The 22,944-nt window shown below is 44.0% G+C and overlaps 1 protein-coding gene across 6 annotated transcripts in view; it reads right to left on the reverse strand.

The window, feature by feature from the left end:
* The window catches only part of LOC118394751 (zinc finger protein 521-like), a 151,528-nt gene that overhangs the window by 112,620 nt on the left and 15,964 nt on the right, over positions 1 to 22,944 (reverse strand). For all 6 annotated transcript variants that reach the window (XM_052463830.1, XM_052463828.1, XM_052463827.1 and 3 more), the window contains one exon: positions 15,211 to 15,423. Coding sequence is in view for 3 of the 6 variants with exons in the window: in XM_052463825.1 (XP_052319785.1) it covers positions 15,211 to 15,423 (213 nt within the window). In the remaining 3 variants the exon portion in view is untranslated. The remainder of the gene's footprint in view (positions 1 to 15,210; positions 15,424 to 22,944) is intronic.

Consider the following 22,944-nt stretch of genomic DNA (forward strand, 5'->3'; position numbering starts at 1 on the left):
ATTCCAGACAGACGCACAGTATCTTAAGAAAGCACAGCAGCCCTGAAAAGCTCCTTGGCATTTGATATGCTAATACTGAGTGCTAATTACGCGCTGGGTGTGTTTGTTCATGTTTCACACGCCACGTGATTGTTTATTAATTCTAACCGGAGCAAGCTAGCGAGCGTTCATTTGCCACCGGCACGCCAGACACCTGTTAGGGTGGATTTTTGATCAAAGGAAATAGAATGACTGCAAAAGAAAACATGTTATCAGATGAAAAAAGAGATAATCTTGAGGTAATGTTAAGGTTTCTGGTCAGAGTTGTAAAGGACTGCATTTATTACCAAGGAACAACCACGTGTTTAAATGAATTGATAAGGCTGTTATTGATACATTCAATTAACATATTTATTATTGAATAGCTATGCATAGTAGTTATGTCACCTCTATGGTTATAATACATATACCACATACACCTAAGTTCACACACATCTTGAATAAATGGAGTCTGTAGGTAGTGGAACAACTGAAAAATCGACCTTTCACAGAGCATTAAAAACAAACAAAATATAGCTCAGACACACAGTTCATAATGTTTCAAGATTCATTATTTGGCTTTTTCCCACATTTGTGTAGTTGTGTTTCTCTATATAATTATTTGGTGAGCAGCAGCAAGTTTGAGCGAAACCAAAAAAATACAATCATTTGAATTCCTGGGGCACACAACCTCCTCACTCTCAAAACACGTCAACCAACCAGTACCTAGGCTCTTTAGGCACTGGGGCGGTCGACTGACTTGAGCATCTAGGAATTTAGACTTTATTTGTTTTTCACTCGTCGGAGAGTCTGTGCACGTAACCTGTCTGGCATTAATGATGTCGTTAATAAATCAGGGGCTAGATGCAGACGGTGGGTCATGCTCTGGATTTGCCTGGCAGGGCATGGTGCTTCTTGGTTCTCCGAGATAAGCTCCAGCGCGGGGGTCTTATCTGCCTCCTGCAGCCCCATTCAGCAGCACCGTGCGCTGGACACACAACCAGTCAACTCCATCACCCGGTAATTACCACCTCTGACGTTTCAACAAAGATGCCCTGCCTGCATACACCATGCTGCCTACCAGTGCTGTCTGTCCCTCTATCCTATCATACATTGCCCTGCTGGAAATACTGCCTGTCTGCTGTTCCCTCTCTCTCTAGCGTCTAGTCTTTTCACGGCAGCATCACCCCAACATGGAGGTTCATGTTTTGCAATAGTGTTTATGTGAGGTCTGATGTCATTCTTGGTTCAGTCTCTAGACAGGGAACTCGGCGTTCTGGCTTCAATGTAGGTGGCAGGGTAAATCCTGTACCTACTTGGATCGTACTGTATGCCTATGTGTTGTGAGGGATAAAGTAATTTGTGTTAGGGTGTCTTTACAGGGGCTTAAGTCATTTGTGTGTAACACTCTATCTCTCTCCGTCGGGGAGAAGGAGTTGGTCATCTCATGGCTTCAGCCTAGCAGCCAGAGTCAATCGGTGTTACAAAGCGAGGGAGCGTTTTCTTTTATTCAATTGTTTTCCACTTCCACGAGCGCGTGCCAAGAGGGAGGAAAGCGCCGGCTTAACACGCTCTGCAATTCAACATGGCCAGACGCAGTCCTATTAAGATTTAATGTGCCATTCTTCTGCCTGACTCAGAGGCTGAGCAGGAGAGTGAACAAAGAGGAAGCAGGGCCACAGAGAGAGAGAAAGAGGAGAGAGAGAGAGAGAGAGAGAGAGAGAGAGAGAGAGAGAGAGAGAGAGAGAGAGAGAGAGAGAGAGAGAGAGAGAGAGAGAGAGAGGAGAGAGAGAGAGAGAGAGAGAGAGAGAGAGAGAGAGAGAGAGAGAGAGAGAGAGAGAGAGAGAGAGAGAGAGCTTCACCATGACCGGGCCTCAGTCAAACGTCATCCTAGTGATGTGTCTGATAATGACAAACAGACCATAGATAAAAACAGGGCAAACCACAACAGTGTTGCAAATACAAATACGTCATTTCACGGAATATACCTGATATTATATGGCTACTTACATGATATTATCTGCATCCTTCCCATTACATGAGCCTATCAACCGTGCTCCTCTATCACCATCTGATTTCAAAGGAGGTCATGTGGATGAATGTTAAAGACACAGAACCCCTCGGGCTAAAAATGATGTTTAGTCTCCGGTGGAAAGTCCAAGCATGCAGGTGTGTGCACGTGTGTGTGTCTGTGTGTTTACTATGATTGTAGGTATGTGTGTCGGTGCGTGTAAGTGAGTGAGTGAGACAGAGAGAGGGTGAGATAGATATAGATGGCAATTGATTGAGACATGATTATGAAGGAGGTACCGAAAAAGGGCAGAGAGAAGCAGATCTGCTGAGCTGTTCCAAGTTGGCTATCAGATAATTATGTCTGTCTCCTACACAGGCACAAACAAACAGACTCATCCATTATTATTTTGATTGTGTTTCTGCAGAAACTGCAGATCACGGCTGACAAAGACCAATGAATACTTTATATGGTGCATAATTTGTGCGGTGTGAAGCACAGGGGAGAGAGGAAGAGGGCGTCCTCAAGAGGGAATATGCTTTGAATTCCTAATGACACTCCTGTTAATGTTACTGGCTCCGTCGCACAGAGAGGAAACACAAGGGGCCGCTACACTGAGGAGTCAGATCAACTACTTCACACACACACGCGCACACGCACGCACACACGCACGCATGCACGCACGTGCACACACACACACACACACACACACACACACACACACACACACACACACACACACACACACACACACACACACACACACACACACACACACACACACACACACACAGAAACACACAAGGGAAAGACTCCAGCCTAATTCTGAGAGCTCACTCTACCATGAGGTCTCTTTTCAGTGGCTGTGTTGTGCCAAAAGTCGCTGCTATTCTCCCCTGACCGCCTCTCCCCCTTTCAAAGCCTTGTAATCACTGTGCCACCCTTTGTACTGGCAAGTCACAAGACGCCCAGGCAAAAACGCGCCGGAATTTCTGATGAACAGCAAAAAGCTCCGAGTTGGGCTAATCAGGGCTGCTCGTGTCACCTCTCTCTCTTTCTCAGTGTCTCAAAAGGCTTTTGAAGAAAATAAAGTATTTGCAGTTCATTGGCGCATTCTTCTTGGCAGCCGCAGAGCAGCTGTTGGATCAATACATGCCTTTTTTCTTAGTGGAAAAAAACCCAAGTTCAGCCAAACAGTTATTACAAAACACGGTCTGCCAGAGACTAGTTCATCATTGTTGTGGTTATTACAGGACATTTCCATGCTGCTGACCCAAAGACTTGATGTTAAATAACTATTATGTACTTCAAACCAACATGTTAGTGTACAAAGTCAGACAAGGCGAACATATTCAGTGTGACTTACTGTCATTTAAATCTGTATCTAAATGCTTAAAAATAAACTACGCTAAATCCTCAACAGAGAGAACAGAAACAGCCCTCCTACTCCTACGTATGTTCCTACCAATTCCCATCAAATAGCTGCAGTATTGCCTGAATTGTCTGGTAGGAAATAATGCATCTCATTTTCTCAAAGTACATTAATATACTTTTCTCATAAATCAAACATTTATTTTATCGGATGTTGACTGCATCGCTAAATCTCCACAAGCAAGAGCAGAAAAAGTAAAGAATCGACATAATTTAAATCCATGTGAGGCCCAGTTCTCTTTTTATGATTGATTTCTTTATCTGAGGGAAGCAGAAGACATGCTCTTTTTGCTTTCACAGTGGCTGGCAGGAAAACAGAGAGAGAGACACTTATTAAAAAGGTCATCTCAAAGAGGGTTAAAATAGCAGACCACAGATCTCTCCTGAGGGTCGAGCTGTGCCCTTTTCTCTAGTGAAGGACACAAGAAAAGGTGTTGCACTAGGGAGCAGGCCAGTAATGAAAGAATGGCCACTATGATGACAGCACTGTGATATTCAAATGTCTCCAGCAGCAGTGTTCAGTAGGATAATATATTTTACAGTGCGAGGCAAGCCACTTTGAAATTGGCTATCTTTTGAATTAAAATCAGTGCTGATGCCATTGTCTTCATTTACGTAAAGACAGTAAAGGCTAGTAAAGTCCTGAGTGTATATTTTCTTACATGCCATTACACTGTTATAGTTGTGGAGAGACAAAGTGTGAGCGCGAGAGCTTTCCACAGGGCCGTGGGGTGAGACAGGGATGCAGCTTAAGTCCCACCCTCTTCAACAAATTGGCGAGGGAACTAGAACAGTCTGCAGCACCTAGCATCACCCTACCAGAATCTGAGATCAAATGTCTACTGTTTGCTGATGATCTGGTGCTTTTGTTATCAACCAAGGAAGGCCTAGAGCAGCACCTAGATCTGTTCCCAACCAAGGAAGGCCTACAGCAGCACCTAGATCTGTTACCAACCAAGGAGGGCCTACAGCAGCACCTAGATCTGTTCCCAACCAAGGAAGGCCTACAGCAGCACCTAGATCTGTTCCCAACCAAGGAAGGCCTAGAGCAGCACCTAGATCTGTTCCCAACCAAGGAAGGCCTAGAGCAGCACCTAGATCTGTTCCCAACCAAGGAAGGCCTAGAGCAGCACCTAGATCTTATGCACAGATTCTCCCAGACCTGGGCCCTGACAGTAAATCTCAGCAAGACAAAAATAATGGTTTTCAAAAAAAGGTCCAGTCGCCAGGACCACAAATACAAATTCCATATCGACACCATTGCCCTAGAGCACACAAAAGAACTATACATACCTCAGCCTAAACATCAGCATCACAGGTAATTCTGATTCAGAGGGGTTGGGTTAATGGCGGAAGACACATTTCAGTTGAATGCATTCAGTTGTACAACTGACGAGATATCCCCCTTTCACACTCCCTTTCCCTAACTTACACAAAGCTGTGAAAGAGCTGAGAGACAAGGCAAGAAGGGCATTCTATGCCATCAAAAGGAACATAAAAGTTGACATACCAATTCGGATCTGGCTAAAAATACTTGAATCAGTTATAGAACCCATTGCCCTTTATGGTTGTGAGGTCTGGGGTCCGCTCACTAACCAATAATTCACAAAATGGGACAAAAACCCCAAATTGAGACTCCGAATAATGCATGCAGAGCAGAATTAGGCTGATACCCGCTAATTATCAAAATCCAGACAAGAGCCGTTAAATTCTACAACCACCTAAAAGGAAGCGATTCCCAAACCTTCCATAACAAAGCCATCACCTACAGAGAGATGAACCTGGAGATGAGTCCCCTAAGCAAGCTGGTCATGGGGCTCTGTTCACAAACACACACAGACCCCACAGAACCCCAGCACAACAACACAATTAGACCCAACCAATTCATGAGAAAACAAAACGGTAATTACTTGATAAAGAATTATTGGAAAGAATTAACAAAAAAACAAATCAAACTAGAATGATACTTGGCCCTAAACAGAGAGTACACAGTGGCAGAATATCTGACTGCTGTGACTGACCCAAACTTAAGGAAAGCTTTGACTATGTACAGACTCAGTGAGCATAGCATTGCTCGGCCACCGTAGGCAGACATGGCTCTCAAGAGAAGACAGGCTATGTGCACAAAATGAGGTGGAAACTGAGCTGCACTTCCTAACCTCCTGCCAAATGTATGACCATTTGAGAAACATATTTCCCTCAGATTACACAAATCCACAAATAATTTGAAAACAAACCCAATTTTGATCAACTCCCATATCTACTGGGTGAAATACCAGTGTGCCATCACAGCAGCAAGATGTGTGACCTGTTGCCACAAGAAAAGGGCAACCAGTGAAGAACAAACAGTATTGTAAATACAACCCATATTTATGTTTATTTACTTTCCCTTTTGTACTTTAACTATTTACACAATGTTACAACACTGTATATAGACATAATATGACATTTGTAATGTCTTTATTCTTCTGGAACTTCTGTGAGTGTAATGTTTACTGCTCATTTTTATTGTTTATTTAACTTTTGTTTATTATCTACTTCACTTACTTTGGCAATGTTAACATATGTTTCCCATGCCAATAAATCCCTTGAATTTAAGTGAATTGAGAGAGAGAGGCCTACGGAATAAAAGGCCTCTCCTCTCTCTCCTTCCTCCTCCCCCGGGAAGCTTAAAGCCCTGACGGCAGGATGCTGATCCCAACACAGAAACCTGATCCGCAGCCATCCTGGAGCCTGGAGGAGACCCCCCCACCCCACCCCATCTACCCCCACACCCAGCCCCCCGGAGCCCCTGGAGCCCCTCCAGTCCTACCCCAGAGTTAGAGGGACGCTTTAGGGGAGCATTCCTCCAGCCCAGCCTCTCCAATCCTCTCCACTCGTGTGTCTCCGGAGAAGCATTATTCCAGCCCTGCCTTGTCTTCCACCCCAGCCTGTACTGGAACACTGGAAGTCTCCCTCCGGGGAAGCATTCCTGCAGCCCTGCCCAAGCCCAAGACACTGTCTCTGGGGACACATTCCTGCAGCACTCTCCCTCCTCTCCCGTCTCCCTCTCCCAGACTCTCTCTCGCCTTCCTCCGCAGTCCAGCATTAGCACGATCGATAGCACCGATCACATCGGGAGGGCACGAAGCAATCCATACCCCCGTGCTCCCTTAGCGCACTGCAGTGGTCACGGCTTAAGTGCATAGAGAGGTGTTATACCTCGGCCAGACAGTGGGGAGACAATGGCAGCCATTGATCGGGGTGACATGTTACATCTCTCTCTCTTGTCTGTCGGGCGTGGTCTAGTAGATACTGTATGCTGCAGCAGCAGGGTCTTTGGAGATTGTTTGTTCTTTCAACTGTGGATAGTGTTGGAAGGTTTAGTTACTAAGGGATAGTGGGAGTGTGGGTTTGGGACTGTGGGTTTGTAATGCGTATGTGCTTGCATGGGTATACACATCCCAGTGCATGCATTCTGAAATAGAGTATGGTAAATATTCACGAGACAAACTAAATAAGAACAACCCTTCCTAAACTTTCCACAAAATCCTACTAATTCTCAATATCAGGGTTGGTTCCAGTTAATGTATTTCCTAAAAAATAAAACATGAAAATGTGATTGTAGAAGTGGAGGATTCAGCAGGTGCTGGTTGTTGATTAGAAAGTGGTTTTAATAAAGGATCCATCTGTGAGCTGAAAGTCGATATAAAGCAGATTAATTGGTCATGGATGTCTACATAATGCCACATAGGAAATCTCTGAGAAGATTCCAGACTGAAAAAACACAAACACATGCACAGACACGCGCACACACACACACACACACACACACACACACACACACACACACACACACACACACACACACACACACACACACACACACACACACACACACACACACACACACAGTATCCTGTAAGTTTCTTCTCTCTCTCTCTCTCTCTCTCTCTCTCTCTCTCTCTCTCTCTCTCTCTCTCTCTCTCTCTCTCTCTCTCTCTCTCTCTCTCTCTCTCTCTCTCTCTCTCTCTCTCTCTCTCTCTCTCTCTCTCTCTCTCTCTCTCTCTCTCTCTCTCTCTCTCTGTTTGAATAGTAATAGAGTGGTTGTGCACAATCACAATACCCTAATGCCAATTACATTCCTTTTGTTTGGCTTCCACAGGGGCTCTGAGCCAAACTCCAGCATTCAGCAATTAAGACTTATTTGTCTGTGAGATTGACATTAATAAAGGCCTTTACTTAATTATCAGAGAAATAATATGCCCGAGTTGTTCATTGTGACCCTGTCAAGATAATGGATGACCCTGTCAAGATAATGGATGACCCTGTCTAATGAGTGAGAACATGTTTGGCTATTGTTTTGCTCAAAATGCTCTAAAAAAAACTCTCTAAAAAAAACCTTTCAGTCCTTTAACCGTGCCAATAGAAATATACCTCCCGTTGTTGCCAATCAGAACATAATAGGAAAAAAGGTGAGCAATCAAACAAATCAAAAAGCTAGTATAATTGGCAATAAAGTTCGAAGTCAATGGTACAGCATGAGCTTCTTTCCTCCTCGACTAGTACTAAAATGACCATAGCGCAATGATTTCATGTGTATGCCAAATATAATGTGCTGGAATCAATATTGGTTTTATTGATTGGGGGGGCTGATGAGTTTACTTTTGAGGGGTGGAGGGGAATAGTTTTTTCTAGTAATAAAGGCCTACTTCACAAATTTTGTGGGAATATATACAGTGGGGCAAAAAGATATTTAGTCAGGCACCAATTGTGCAAGTTCTCCCACTTAAAAAGATGAGAGAGGCCTGTAATTTTCATCATAGGTACACTTCAACTATGACAGACGAAAAAAGAAAAAAAAATCCATAATATCACATTGTAGGATTTTTTATGTTTATTTGCAAATTATGGTGGAAAATAAGTATTTGGTCAGTGCGCTTCTGGGATTTTTGCTCACCGTTGTTGTGATCATTTTGACCCCACGGGGTGAGATCTTGCGTGGAGCCCCAGATCGAGGGAGATTATCAGTGGTCTTGTATGTCTTCCATTTCCTAATAATTGCTCCCACAGTTGATTTCTTCAAACCAAGCTGCTTACCTATTGCAGATTCAGTCTTCCCAGCCTGGTGCAAGTCTACAATTTTGTTTCTGGTGTCCTTTGACAGCTCTTTGGTCTTGGCCATAGTGGAGTTTGGAGTGTGACTGTTTGAGATTGTGGACAGGTGTCTTTTATACTGATAAGTTCAACCAGGTGCCATTAATACAGGTAACGAGTGGAAGACAGAGGAGCCAATTAAAAAAGAAGTTACAGGTCTGTGAGAGCCAGAAATCTTGCTTGTTTGTAGGTGACCAAATACTTATTTTCCACCATAATTTGCAAATAAATTCATTAAAAATCTGGATTTCTTTCCTCATTTTGTCTGTCATAGTTGAAGTGCACCTATGATGAAAATTACAGGCCTCTCTCATATTTTTAAGTTGGAGAACTTGCACAATTGGTGGCTGACTAAATACTTTTTTGCCCCACTGTATATGTATATAGTTGAAGTCAAAGTTTACATACACCTCAGCCATATACATTTATTTAAACAAATTGTTCACAATTCCTGAAATGTAATCCTAGTAAAAAAATCCCTGTCTTAGGTCAGTTAGGATCACCACTTTATTTTAAGAATGTGAAATGTCAGAATAATAGCAGAAAGAATTACTTATTTCAGCATAAGCACATTCCAATTGGGTCAGAAGTTTACATACACTCAATTAGTATTTGGTAGAATTGCATTGCCTTTAAATTGTTTAACTTGGGTCAAATATTTCAGGTAACCTTCCACAAGCACCCTACAATAAGTTGGGTGAATTTTGGCCCATTCCTCCTGACAGAGCTGGTGTAACTGAGTCAGGTTTGTAGGCCTCCTTGATCACACAAACCTTTTCAGATCTGCCTGCAAATGTTCTAGTGGATTGTGGTCAGGGTTTTGTGATGGCCACTCTAATAACTTGACTTTGTTGTCCTTAAGCCATTTTGCCACAACTTTGGAAGTATGCTTGGGGTCATTATCCATTTGGAAGTCCCATTTGCCACCAAGCTTTATCTTCCTGACTGATGTCTTGAGATGTTGTTTCTATATATCCACGTAATTTTCCCCCCTCATGATGCCATCTATTTTGTGAAGTGCACCAGTCCCACTTGCAGCAAAGCACAACCACAACATGATGCTGCCACCCTCGTGCTTCACGGTTGGGATGGTGTTCTTCGGTTTGCAAGTCTCCCCCTTTTTTCTCCAAACATAACGATGGTCATTATGGCCAAACAGTTCTATTTTTGTTTCATCAGACCAGAGGACATTTCTCCAAAAGGACAATCGTTTTCCCCATGTGCAGTTGCAAACCGTAGTCCTGCTTTCTTATGGCGGTTTCGGAGCTGAGGCTTCTTCCTTGCTGAGCAGCCTTTCATGTTATGTCGATATAGGACTCGTTTTACTGTGGATATAGATACTTTTGTACTTGTTTCCTCCAGCATCTTCAAAAGGTAACACCAAGGTACGTTCTTTTCTAGGAGACAGAACACATCTCCTTCCTAAGCGGTATGTCGGCTGCATGGTCCCATGGTGTTTATACTTGCGTACTATTGTTTGTACAGATGAACGTGGTACCTTCAGGCGCTTGGAAATTGCTCCCAACCAGACTTGAAGAGGTCTACTGCTTTTTTCTAATGTCTTGGCTGATTTCTTTTGATTTCCCCATGATGTCAGGCAAAGAGGCACTGAGTTTGAAGGTAGGCCTTGAAATACATCCACAGGTACACCTCCAATCGACTCAAATTATGTCAATTAGCCTATCAGAAGTTTCTAAACCCATGACATCATTTTCTGGAATTTTCCAAGCTGTTTAAAGGCACAGTCCACTTAGTGTATGTAAACTCCTGACCCACTGGAATTGTGATTCAGGGAATTATAAGTGAAATAACAAATGTTTGTAAAGAATTTCTTGTGTTTTGCACTAACCGACTTGCCAAAACTATAGTTTGTTTACATGAAATTTGTGGAGTGGTTTAAAAACAAGTTTTAATGTGAAGATCCTCAACACTGGGCCCTACAAAGGTGCATTCTCAGCCCTCTCCTGTACTCCCTGTTCAACCATGACTGCGTGGCCATGCACGATTGCAACTCAATCATCAAGTTTACAGACAACACTACAGTGGTAGGCCTGATTACTAATAATGATGAGACTGCCTACAGGGAGGAGGTGAGGGCCCTCAGAGTGTGGTGTCAGGAAAATAGCCTCACACTCAACGTCAACAAAATAAAGTAGATTCAGGAACTTCAGGAAATAGCAGAGGGAGCACCCCCCCATCCACATCGATGGGACAGTAGTGGAGAAGGTGGAAAGTTTTAAGTTCCTTGGCGTACACATCACAGACAAACTGAAATGGTCCACCCACACAGACAGTGTGGTGAAGAAGGCGCAACAGCACCTTTTTAACCTCAGGAGGCTGAAGAAATGTGGCTTGTCATTTAAATCACTCACAAACTTTTACAGAGCATCCTGTCGGACTGTATCACCGCGTGGTACGGCAGTTGCACCGCCCTCAAGGCTCTCCAGAGGGTAGTGAGGTCTGCACAATGCATCACTGGGGTCAAACTATCTGCCCTCCAGGACACCTACACCACCCAATGTCACAGGAAGGCCAAAAAGATAATCAAGGACAACAACCACCCGAGCCACTGCCTGTTCACCCCACTATCATCCAGAAGACGAGGTCAGTACAGGTGCATCAAAGCTGGGACAGAGAGACTGAAAAACAGCTTCTATCTCAAGGCCATCAGACTGTTAAACAGCCATCACTAACAGAGAGGCTGCTGCCAACATACAGACTCAAATATCTGGCCACTTTAATAAATTGACTTAATAAAGGTACCACTAGTCACTTTAAATATTGTCACTTTAATAATGTGTACATATCCTACACTACTCATCTCATATGTATATACTGTTCTATACCATCTACTACATCTTGCCAATGCCGCACGCCATCGCTCATCCATATATTTATATGTAGATATACTTATTCATCCCTACATTTGTGTGTATCTGTGTGTATAAAGTAGTTGTTGTGAATTTGTTAGATTAATTGTAAGATATTACTGCATAGTCGGAATTAGAAGCACAAGTATTTCGCTACACTCGCATTAACATCTGCTAACCATGTGTATGTGACCAATAACATTTGATTTGATTTGAAACCACTTCTAAAGGACACCAATAATAAGAAGAGACTTGCTTGGGCCAAGAAACTCGAGCAATGGACACTAGACTGATGGAAATATGCCCTTTGGTCTGATGAGCCCAAATTTCTAGATTTGTATTTCCATCTGCCGTGTCTTTGTGAAATGCGGAGTAGGTGAACGGATGATCTCCGCATGTGTACTTCCCATGGTGAAGCATGGAGGAAGAGGTGTGATGGTGTGGGGTGCTTTGCTGATGACACTGTCTGTGATTTATTTAGAATTCAAGGCAAACTTAACCAGCATTGCTACCACAACATTCTGCAGCGATACACCATCCCATCTGGTTTGCGGTGTAAGGGCTATTTTACCAAGAAGTAGAGTGATGGAGTGGTGCATCAGATGACCTGACCTCCACAATCCAGCGACCTCAACCCAATTGAGATGGTGTGGGATGAGTTGGACCGCAGATTGGAGGAAAAGCAGCCAACAAGTGCTTAGCATATGTGGGAATTCCTTAAAGACTGTTTGAAAAGCATTCCAGGTGAAGCTGGTTGAAAGAATGCTAAGAGTGTGCAAAGCTGTCATCAAGGCAAAGGGTGGCTACTTTATTTTAAATGTTATTTATCCGTTATTTTACCAGGTAAGTTGACTGAGAACACGTTCTCATTTGCAGCAACAACCTGGGGAATAGTTACAGGGAGAGGAGGGGGATGAATGAGCCAATTGTAAACTGGGGATTATTAGGTGACCATGATGGTATGAGGGCCAGATTGGGAATTTAGCCAGGACACCGGGGTTAACAACCTTACTCTTACGATAAGTGCCATGGGATCTTTAATGACCTCAGAGAGTCAGTACACCCGTTTAATGTCCCACCCGAAAGACGGTACCCTACACAGGGCAGAGGGGCATTGGTATATTGTTTAGACCAGAGGAAAGAGTGCCTCCTACTGGCCCTCCAACACCACTTCCAGCAGCATCTGGTCTCCCATCCAGGAACTGACCAGGACCAACCCTGCTTAGATTCAGAAGGTTGGTATGCTGCTGGCTCAACTTTAACTTCTCTAGGGTAGGGGGGGCAGCATTGGGAATTTTGGATGAAAAGCGTGCCCAAATTAAACTGCCTGCAACTCAGCCATAAAAGCTAGAATATGCTTATAATTAGTATATTTGGATAGAAAACTGTTTGAATGATGTCTGTGACTATAACAGAACTCATATGGCAGGAAAAAATCGGAGAAAAAATTCAAACAGGAAGTGGGAAATCTTAGGTTTGTAGTTTTTCAACTCATTGCCTATCAAATATACAGTGTCTAATGTCATATTGCACTTCCTAAGACTTCCACTAGATGTCAACAGTGTTTAGAACCTTGTTTGAGGCTTCTACTGTGAAGTGGGGGCGAATGAGAGGGGATTGAGTCAGAGGTCTGCCAGAGAGACATGAGTTGACCACGCGCGTTCACGTGATAGTTAGCTTGCGTTCCATTGCAATTCTACAGACAAAGGAATTCTCCAGTTGGAACAGTATTGAAGATATATGTTACAAACATCCTAAAGATTGATTCTATACATCGTTTGACATGTTTCTACGGACTGTAACAGTACTTTTTGCATTTTCGTCTGTACCTAGTGATCGCGCCTCATTAATTTTGATTACTGGGCTAAACGAGCGAACAAAAAGGAGGTATTTGGAAATAAATGATGGACATTATCGAACACAACAAACATTTATTGTGGAACTGGGATTCCTGGGAGTGCATTCTGATGAAGATCATCAAAGGTAAGTGAATGTATACGTTTATAATGCTATTTCTGACTTCTGTTGACTACACAACATGGGGGATATCTGTTTGGGTTGTTTTGGTCTCTGAGCGCTGTACTCAGATGATTGCACGGTGTGCTTTTTACGTAAGTTTTTTTGAAGTCTGACACAGTGGTTGCATTAAGGAGAAGTGGACCTAAAATTCCATGCATGACAGTTGTATTTTTTAGCAAAGTTTATTGAGTTTATGTTTATGAGTATTTCTGTAAATTGATGTGGATGTTTTGGAACTACTTTTTGGATATAAATATGAACTTTACCAAACAAAACATACATGTATGGTGTAACATGAAGTCGTATGAGTGTCATCTGATGAAGATCATCAAAGGTTAGTGATTAATTGTATCTCTATTTCTGCTTTTTGTGACTCCTCTCTTTGGCTGGTAAAATGGCTGTGTTTTTCTGTGACTTGGCTCTGACCGAACATAATCGTTTGGTGTGATTTCATCGTAAAGCCTTTTTGAAATCGGACACTGTAGCTGGATTTACAACAGGTGTATCTTAAAATGGTGTAAAATACTTGTATGTTTGAGGAATTTTAATTATGGGATTTCTGTTGTTTTGAATTTGGTGCCCTGCAGTTTCACTGGCTGTTGACGAGGTGGGACGCTAGCGTACAAACCCTTGAATGAGTAGGCGTGTCCAAACTTTTGACTGGTACTGTACATAGATGTACATATATCCACCCACAAAGGTGTGAGCGGGTGAGGGAGCATGCAGAGACACAGACAAAAACAACTCCATTCAGTGAGACAGGCTTCCAGTCAATAGAAAATATTTGTAACACTGATGTGGGATATCTTTCTGGTTGTTTGGAAATCTGAGACCACTCTGAAGCAGTCCTACCCTATTGTGGTCGGCTGGTTGCAGGTTGCAAAATATGAAATGAAACTATGTCTGAGTATAAACGGAGGAGAGTCTGTACTGCTGTCTGATTGGGTAATACTTCATGTATCCCCCCTCTCCCAATTACATTTTATACTCCTAAAATAAAGGAAGTCTAAATCTTCACAGACTGTTCTTCTCAACATGGGACAGGACTGGACAGGACGGGGATAAAGGAGGGCACCAACTCCATGAGAATCACATGGAGGAAACCTTCAGCAGCTCACATCATTAGTTCTCTGAGCCACCTTGTCAGAGTATTTATAGCAGTGCTCTTTTCATCCATCACATGTTCAATGACAGTCTGCCAATGGCACCCTTCCTTCTCTCTTCTCCCTCTCAGGGTCCCAGTAGAAATGGATTCCTCCACTGTAACAGGAGGGACCTCACTACCGTAGGGATCCACTTACAGAGGAGGTCTGGTTACTCGTGAGGACTCAATGACATTGGCATTGACTACTGGAGAATCTGACTGCTGTGGATTGGTGGAGTGTAGTGTGGTGCCTAAATACTCAGATTTTTGCAAAACTAAGGGGGATTTTCTGTGTGTGTGATTGGTAATTATGGTGGTGATGAATAAAGATATGGGTTGTTGTCCCCTCTCCTCTCCTCTCCTCTCCATTTGTGTAGTGTGTCGTATTGGACATCCACCAATTTCATGGCATGCACTATTCATCGAAGGTAGACTAGTACTAAAGTCCCTTATGTGTGGTGTGTGTTGCACCCAGCACACTGTGTATGCCGGTATTCTCCAGTGGGTTGACTGGAATGGGAGAGGTAGAGCTGAAGAGTAGAGGGAATGGAGGAGGGCTCGGTGGGCTGAGCGTTGTTTACCTGTCAGCTGGCATTGATTAATCTTGTGTTCGGTGAGATCGCTCAGCGACTCGAACACCTGCCGGCAGCTGTCGCAGCTGTGCAGCGCGGCCTCCTCGTCGTCGTCCTCCCCCTCCTTGCCTTCCTCTGGAGAGAGAAGCCTCTTCCTCAAACGCCTAGACCCGGCCTCAGCCTCACCATCCTCCAATTCCCTCTCGAGAGAACACTCTGGATCTGTTGGGAGTCACAGGAAATGACACGACACAACACAGTTAGGTGAGTGACCCGAAGTGAAGAGGCGACCTCTGGGTGACAAAAACTCTGCTTTTAATAAAACAATAATAAAATGTGTAATAAAGATACAGGTTACATTTGGATGACTGTAACTCAAGCACTCACGCTGTAACATTGAGTGAGGACACACTGAAACGGACACACACACACAGCACCCACCACGCAAACACACACATACACAAAATGCACACACAGACACACTCCTATGTTATTAAAATGGTCTTACGATTTGTTTGCCCTCCTTCAACCAGGTAAAAGTACAGTATATGAAACTAGACTGATGGGAATATTTGTTGTTAATAAATTCAGGATTGCAGGTCTTGCCTGCTCTTCAAAATATGAGACTTCCACATGAGAATGCTGAATTGCATCACTCTGGCTGTGTCAAAGGAGACTGGAACTAGCCATATAATCTAGACATCCAACCTGGAACTACAGGCAAATAAAGAGAGACAGAGAAAGAGGATGTGCGTGGGTGAGTGAGAGAGAGAGATGGAGAGAGAGTGAGCGAGAGGAAGAGTATGTGAGGGAGAGAGAGAGAGAAAGAGAGAGAGAGCGAGAGAGAGAGAGAGAGCGAGAGGAAGAGTACATGAGTGGTTGAGTGAGAGAGATGGAGAGAGAGAGAGAGAGAGAGAGGAAGAGTATGTGAGTGGTTGAGTGAGAGAGAGAGAGAGAGAGAGAGAGAGAGAGAGAGAGAGAGAGAGAGAGAGAGAGAGAGAGAGAGAGAGAGAGAGAGAGAGAGAGAGAGAGAGAGAGAGAGAGAGAGAGGGAGAGGAAGAGTATGTGAGTGGTTGAGTGAGAGAGATGGAGAGAGAGAGAGAGAGAGAGAGAGAGAGAGAGAGAGAGAGAGAGAGAGAGAGAGAGAGAGAGTGAGCGAGAGGAAGAGTATGTGAGGGAGAGAGAGAGAGAAAGAGAGAGAGAGCGAGAGAGAGAGAGAGAGCGAGAGGAAGAGTACATGAGTGGTTGAGTGAGAGAGATGGAGAGAGAGAGAGAGAGAGAGAGAGAGGAAGAGTATGTGAGTGGTTGAGTGAGAGAGAGAGAGAGAGAGAGAGAGAGAGAGAGAGAGAGAGAGAGAGAGAGAGAGAGAGAGAGAGAGAGAGAGAGAGAGAGAGAGAGGAAGAGTACATGAGTGGTTGAGTGAGAGAGGGAGAGAGCAATATGCAGGGCTGAGATTGGTGTGTGTTACCCCGTCGTCACGACACACTTCTCTGCATTATTCAACTCTGCTCGCAGGCAGCCGCGTGTCGCACTCATCAATATATTCTTCAATCCATCTGCACTTTTGGCACCTGTTGGCTTTGTCCTGTAGCAGTGCTAGTGGTGGGCTGACTACCATGAACCAGGACTACCATTCTACGAACCAGGAAACTATAAACACCCAGGGAGACAGACAGACTGCACCAATATCCAGGTGACACTACAACACTATTACAACACAACAAATTCTGCATCGCTTGCAAATGTATTTTACACATCTCCATTTCGAGAACAGTAAAAAACAAAACACATATGGTAAACTGGAGGGACAATATCAGCAGCATCTTTCAGATTCAGCAGGCAGCATCTCTCAGATTCAGCAGGCAGCATGGCCTGCAGTCCTTTCTCTCTCTCCCCTGTTGTGTCTCTCCCACTTCAACACAATAAGGCTGATTACAAAGACATACTCACAATTAAACAATCATGGCCCCCACCGGTCTAACTCCCATAGCTTTCTGGGGAGTAGAAGGAGCCCTCCCTACCCTGACTGGCAGCCATTTTGAGCCCCATTGCCAGTTCTCTTCGCACATCATCTGAAAACTCTGGAGGGAACATTAGGAGCAGGCCTCCTTTCAGTCTTTCTGCTTAGCACACAGTTAAGACCGCTTAAGGACCTGGGCTGGGTAGGAAGTAGTGGACTAACGTGTCTGTGGCAGTGTGTTGGCATGAAGCCAGGTTGTACATATGTGGGTTACATGTTGGCCATTTTAAAGTACTGGTCGGTCAGTGGGGTGCTCTTAAGATGTTCCTCAGAGGAGAGATGTTCCAGAACTCATCAAGGCCACCCAGAATCCCCCCCCCCCTCCCACCCCAATACTCTCCTCTTCACTCCACTCCTCTCCACTTGCAGCCAAATATTGATGTAACATCACACCCACCATTGTCCTTCCCTCTTGACGACGGAGGCTCTCGGAACATGCCCTCTAAAAATATCAGTGCTGTGGTTCCCACTGGGACCACAGCAGAACAGAAGGTGTTTCAAGAAAATTAAAATCCCAATCCTCGCAGATGCAGGCCTCGCCGAGCCCTCTGATGGGAATACTGCTTTTGACTGAGGCCAAACGCCACACAATATACACTAATGATTCATCCACACTAACAGGCTCGGCAGCAGAGCAGAGTACAGCTCCAAATGTGCCAGGAAAAACACTGTGGCTGAGAAACTTTTCACAGGCACCGAAAGGTCTAGTGAAATGAAATGCTTTTTTTGTTAAAGACTCAATTAATGGAAGCCTCTCATGACATTTTTTTGTCTATTGAATGGTTATAGTGGGCCATTCCGTAAATGAAGTCAGATTATGTTTTGGGTTACTCATTTAGGAATGCACAGTAAAAGGCTAAAAATACAACCTTAAATTATCCTATGAAAACATGCGATTTGACACCACTAATGTGGATCTAATCTGGGGTCATGGCTCTCTGTACAGCAGATGGACCCCATAGTCCCCCCCCTCTGATCTGTTGTTGTCTGGGTAAAGTGCTGAACATTGGGGGGCTTGACAGTGACATTACAAGGTCACGGCCATCCCAGGACCAGGGATTAGAAGCCTACCACATCACCAGATCAATACCGAGGATCCTGGGCCTCTCTGAGCCTCTCGGAGTCTCTCGGAGTCTCCTACAGTAATCCATCAGATCATGACATCCTCTTATACCAGGTCTCTACAGGCTGGACAGAATGTCAATACATCTACTGCTGCTTGGAGGGGCTGACAATCACACACAGGAGATAGCATAGATTTGTGGAATATGAAGATTCTTCAGATGGTTTTGTGCTGCAGTGGCCATTTTTGGCTTCCATTGGTGCGGAGGTATTTGCATTTTGAGGTAAGTTCTGAGTTTTAATGGATGCTCATTGCTCACGTCAGTATAGGGTCATCAGGGTCATCAGAATTCATGAGATGGGGGAAAAAAGGCCTTAATCTGTATTTAATACACAAAATCCATATATGTTGAGGTCAGGTGGATATCTGGATATTTGTTCAATAAGATGACAAAAACCATCTACATAATAAACTGCATTGTCTATACATTTTCAAAAGCTACAGAGGATACGATTTGGAGCTAAAAGCTCATAGATGATTAATAAATCAAAATGTGAAATTCGGGGACAGCGATTGACGCCATTTTGAGTTGCCCATAAATGCCTTCCTGGGGTCCATTCTCATCCCTCTCCCTCTAGGCTGTCTATTGAAGTACATTTATTATTCCACAACTTATATCTTGTTGGTGCAGGCCCCCAAACCCCCCTGAACCCCACACCTTCATATTATTGAATAGCTCTGCTCTTAAATATTTGTAATGTTTTAATTGATGTTCTCCTTCACCCAAACCAGGGAACCAGCAGGGCTCCAGCAGAGCCGGGCCCCCCACGTCCCCCCTACTGAGCACTTAGAGAGACAGGTGGGGCCATACTGGCAATGGGGAGAGGGGAAGGAGAGGAGAGGAGGGAGAGGTAAAGAGAGAAATTAAGGAAGAGGTGGGGGTTGAGAGAGAGAGAGAGAGAGAGAGAGAGAGAGAGAGAGAGAGAGAGAGAGAGAGAGAGAGAGAGAGAGAGAGAGAGAGAGAGAGAGAGAGAGAGAGAGAGAGACAGAGATGGAGAGACAGAGATGGAGATGGAGAGAGAGAAAGAGATATCGAGAGAAGCAGAGCAAAGGGGCACGAGAGACAGGGAGATGTTTTCTGAGAGTTAGACACTATAGCTCTTTCAATGCTTCACTGGAGGGCTCTCGGTTATTTAGCACTCAAATTCATTCATATCCATCCACAACATAAAGGGTGAAGACATTGCAGTAAATATCACCCAAGGTGGTGCCATGCTCTCGCCCCGCTCCTGCTCTGTCTGTACTGCACGTCTAGTTCCAATAAAGTTCAATATGAGTCCTTCTTTGTGCAGCGAAAGACCTCAGAGCTGAAAGCAAGCGTCATTATCTTTTCATCCATCTCCATACTCATTTTCTCTCATTTCCAAGAGATTCAGATCTTGTAGATGGTCCCTCCCTCCCCAGCCCTCCCCTACTTCGCCATCCTAAACCCCCCCACCACCCACCCCCCCAAGTTCAAATGAAGAATTTATTTTAACCAGCGCGCAGCTTCTGTCGACACATGTCGGCAGGCCTGATCAAAGGTGTGCAAGCTCCTTTATCAGAGTGTGGAGGGCTGTCAGCAATAGGAGGACATTAAGATTGAACAACCTTCACACGGATGCCGCCTTCCGCCACCTCATTATTTAAAAATCTAAAACTTTTGATTTTTCTTTTGGAGAGAGAAGAGAGGGAGATCACTTGCAATATAGGTCACACAGCCAGCCACATTACAGTACAGTCTAAAGCCACATGTGAAAGCCTCAGAGTGTATCTATCTCTCTATGCTCTCCTCTTCTCCTTTGTGTGGCTGTATGGGATTTGGGGTCCCTCCATTAGCCCGTCACGTCCACTGATCCCAGATCATTAAAGCCGTGTCATGATCTTGCTCTGAGACGCTGGGAGCAGAGAGATCAACTGAAACCACATTACTCAAAATTGTCATGTGTTAACATGGAGAGGCTACAGGACAGAATGTTTTTAGCAAGTCCTAGATCAGATCGTCATGCAATGCAATGAGATCAGATTCATAAATACGCACTGATGGCTTATTTGACTGCATGTGTGTGTCTGAGTTCTTTGGGTGTAGATTCAAGGTGTTATTGGAGAAATCGACAAGTATAGAGTTGTTTATACCGTAGCTATTATATATTTACAATCACATTGTTTTCTTAGCTTAACATAATACAGATGTGGGATCTTCATTTGATCACTCTTTTGTTGCTGAGAATTTTCCCACAACGCAGGAAATGCTGATGAGCTTCATGATTTACATATATGCACTGAAAACCTGCACTAACACCGTTATATGAACAGTATTGCACTTTTCATGTAGCCAAAGTTTGGACAGCTAATAGGCCCAGATTATTTTGCTGTGACAATACTGTTCAAATTAAGATCCAACATCTGTACGTCACAAATCAACATGCAGCATCTTTATGAAAGAGAAAAAGCTGCCAAAACTATAACTGGAGGAGTTAGAACAACCAACAACAACAACCCAGTAGCTTATATGATCAAGGAAGCACCACATATCACAGGTAACACAGCATCATTCGCCGTTAAATCGTAGAAAAACTATATGTGAACACAAAGGAAAGGAAATCAAAGGCAATGAATGAAGAACATGATTAGAATCCTTAAATTATGATTCTCTCTCTCTCTCTTGCTGATTTCTTAGCTTCTGTCTCTCTCTCTCTCTCTCTCTCTCTCTCTCTCTCTCACTGATTTCTTAGCTTCTCTCTCTCTTTCTCTCTCTTGCTGATTTCTTAGCTTCTCTCTCTCTCTCTCTCGCTGATTTCGTAGCTTCTCTCTCTCTCTCTCTGATTTCGTAGCTTCTCTCTCTCTCTCTCGCTGATTTCTTAGCTTCTCTCTCTCTGCCTCTCTCTCTCTCTCTCTCTCTCTCTCTCTCTCTCTCTCCCTCTCTCCTCTCTCTCTCTCTCTCTCTCTCTCTCTCTCTCTCTCTCTCTCTCTCTCTCTCTCTCTCTCTCTCTCTCTCTCTCTCTCTCTCTCTCAGGGAGTGATACTATTGAACGAAGCGCCTTGCCATGCCATTAGTGCAGTCAAACAACAAAGGAAATGAATAATAGAGAATATGATTTGAGAAGTGCTGGAGTGAAAGAGTCCCTTCCTCTTCCTGCTGTATGTAGAGAGCCCTGCAGTGCATTGATCTGTGGCTGGTTTAGCCCTCCTCCGCCGACGCTACGCTACCACTAGCTTGCACTACAGTAACAAGTACCTCGCCACCCAGAAAACCCCTCAGATCTAATACACTCTCCTACAGACACACACACGCGCGCTCATGTATGCACAAACATGGATGCACAGACACGCATGTAAGCGTGTACACACACACACACACACACACACACACACACACACACACACACACACACACACACACACACACACACACACACACACACACACACACACACACACACACACACACACACACACACACACACACACACACACACACACACACACACACACACACACACACCCTCTTCCTCACACCCAGAGCTCAGTCCACTCCACTTTTAACTGGAGCAGGCAAACTCTCCCACAAAATGGCCCCAACCAGCCACAGTCAGGAGTAAAAGAAAAGTGTACATAAAAGGGAGAAGAAAGAATGTGGAGCATGTGGTTATAATTACACCCAGGCAGTGGAGGCTGTGGTAAAGCCAAGCTGTGGATCTTAAGCCTTCTCTCCGGGTAAAAAAGCACTCTGCCTCATTAAATCTCCCATATAATACTGTTCCTGCCCTCCGCACTAGCTAACTATAATGCTGGCTTTCCTCTTTACCAGAGAACCTCTTTTGTTATCATTTCCCCCTTTCCTATTCTGCTACACATCAGACATAAGTGTGGCGTACAGAATAATAATACGCTGGGTACCTGGGTGTAAGACACAATGAACATACAGGCTCATAGAGGAACACTGCTGGGGGTCTACTTATGAGCCAAGCACTCGACACACCACGTCTGATTCAGCTAGGGCCTTGTCAAAGCCTTAATGGGTAGTGTGAACACGTCAATCACTGATCAGTGGCCTACAAGCACGAAAATAAGCTGATCCATTGTTTCAGTTGTTTTGTTTGTTTGTTTGTTTTTACATCCAAAGGGTCTTGATTGGGCACAATGGGAAGTGGTTTAACCATAAGATCCTGTTGGGTTTTAAACTCATACCGTCCTTGATCATTGGTCCAAAACTGTATTTTCTGAAGGCACCACATGGCAGGTCAAATCAAATCCAATTAAAATAAAATGCAAATATTTGTCACATTCTTTGTAAACAACAGGTGTAGAGTAACTGTGAAATGCTTACTTATGGGCCCTTCCCAACAATGCAGAGAGAAAGACATAGAGAAATAATAGAAAAGTAACAACGTGATAATAAAACGAACAATAAACACACAACGAGTAGTGATAACTTGGCTATACACACGGTGTACCAGTCCCGAGTCGATGTGCAGAGGTACAAGGTAACTGAGGTAGATATGCAACAAGGAATAACGTAGCTGGGCAACACGATAGATCATAAACAGTAGCAGCATCGTATGTGATGAATCAAAAAAAAGTTTGTGCAAAAAGGGTCAATGGCGATAGTCCGGGTCGC

This window comes from Oncorhynchus keta, chromosome 15 (assembly GCF_023373465.1).
Source record: "Oncorhynchus keta strain PuntledgeMale-10-30-2019 chromosome 15, Oket_V2, whole genome shotgun sequence".
In the NCBI taxonomy this organism is placed as follows: Eukaryota; Metazoa; Chordata; class Actinopteri; order Salmoniformes; family Salmonidae; genus Oncorhynchus; species Oncorhynchus keta.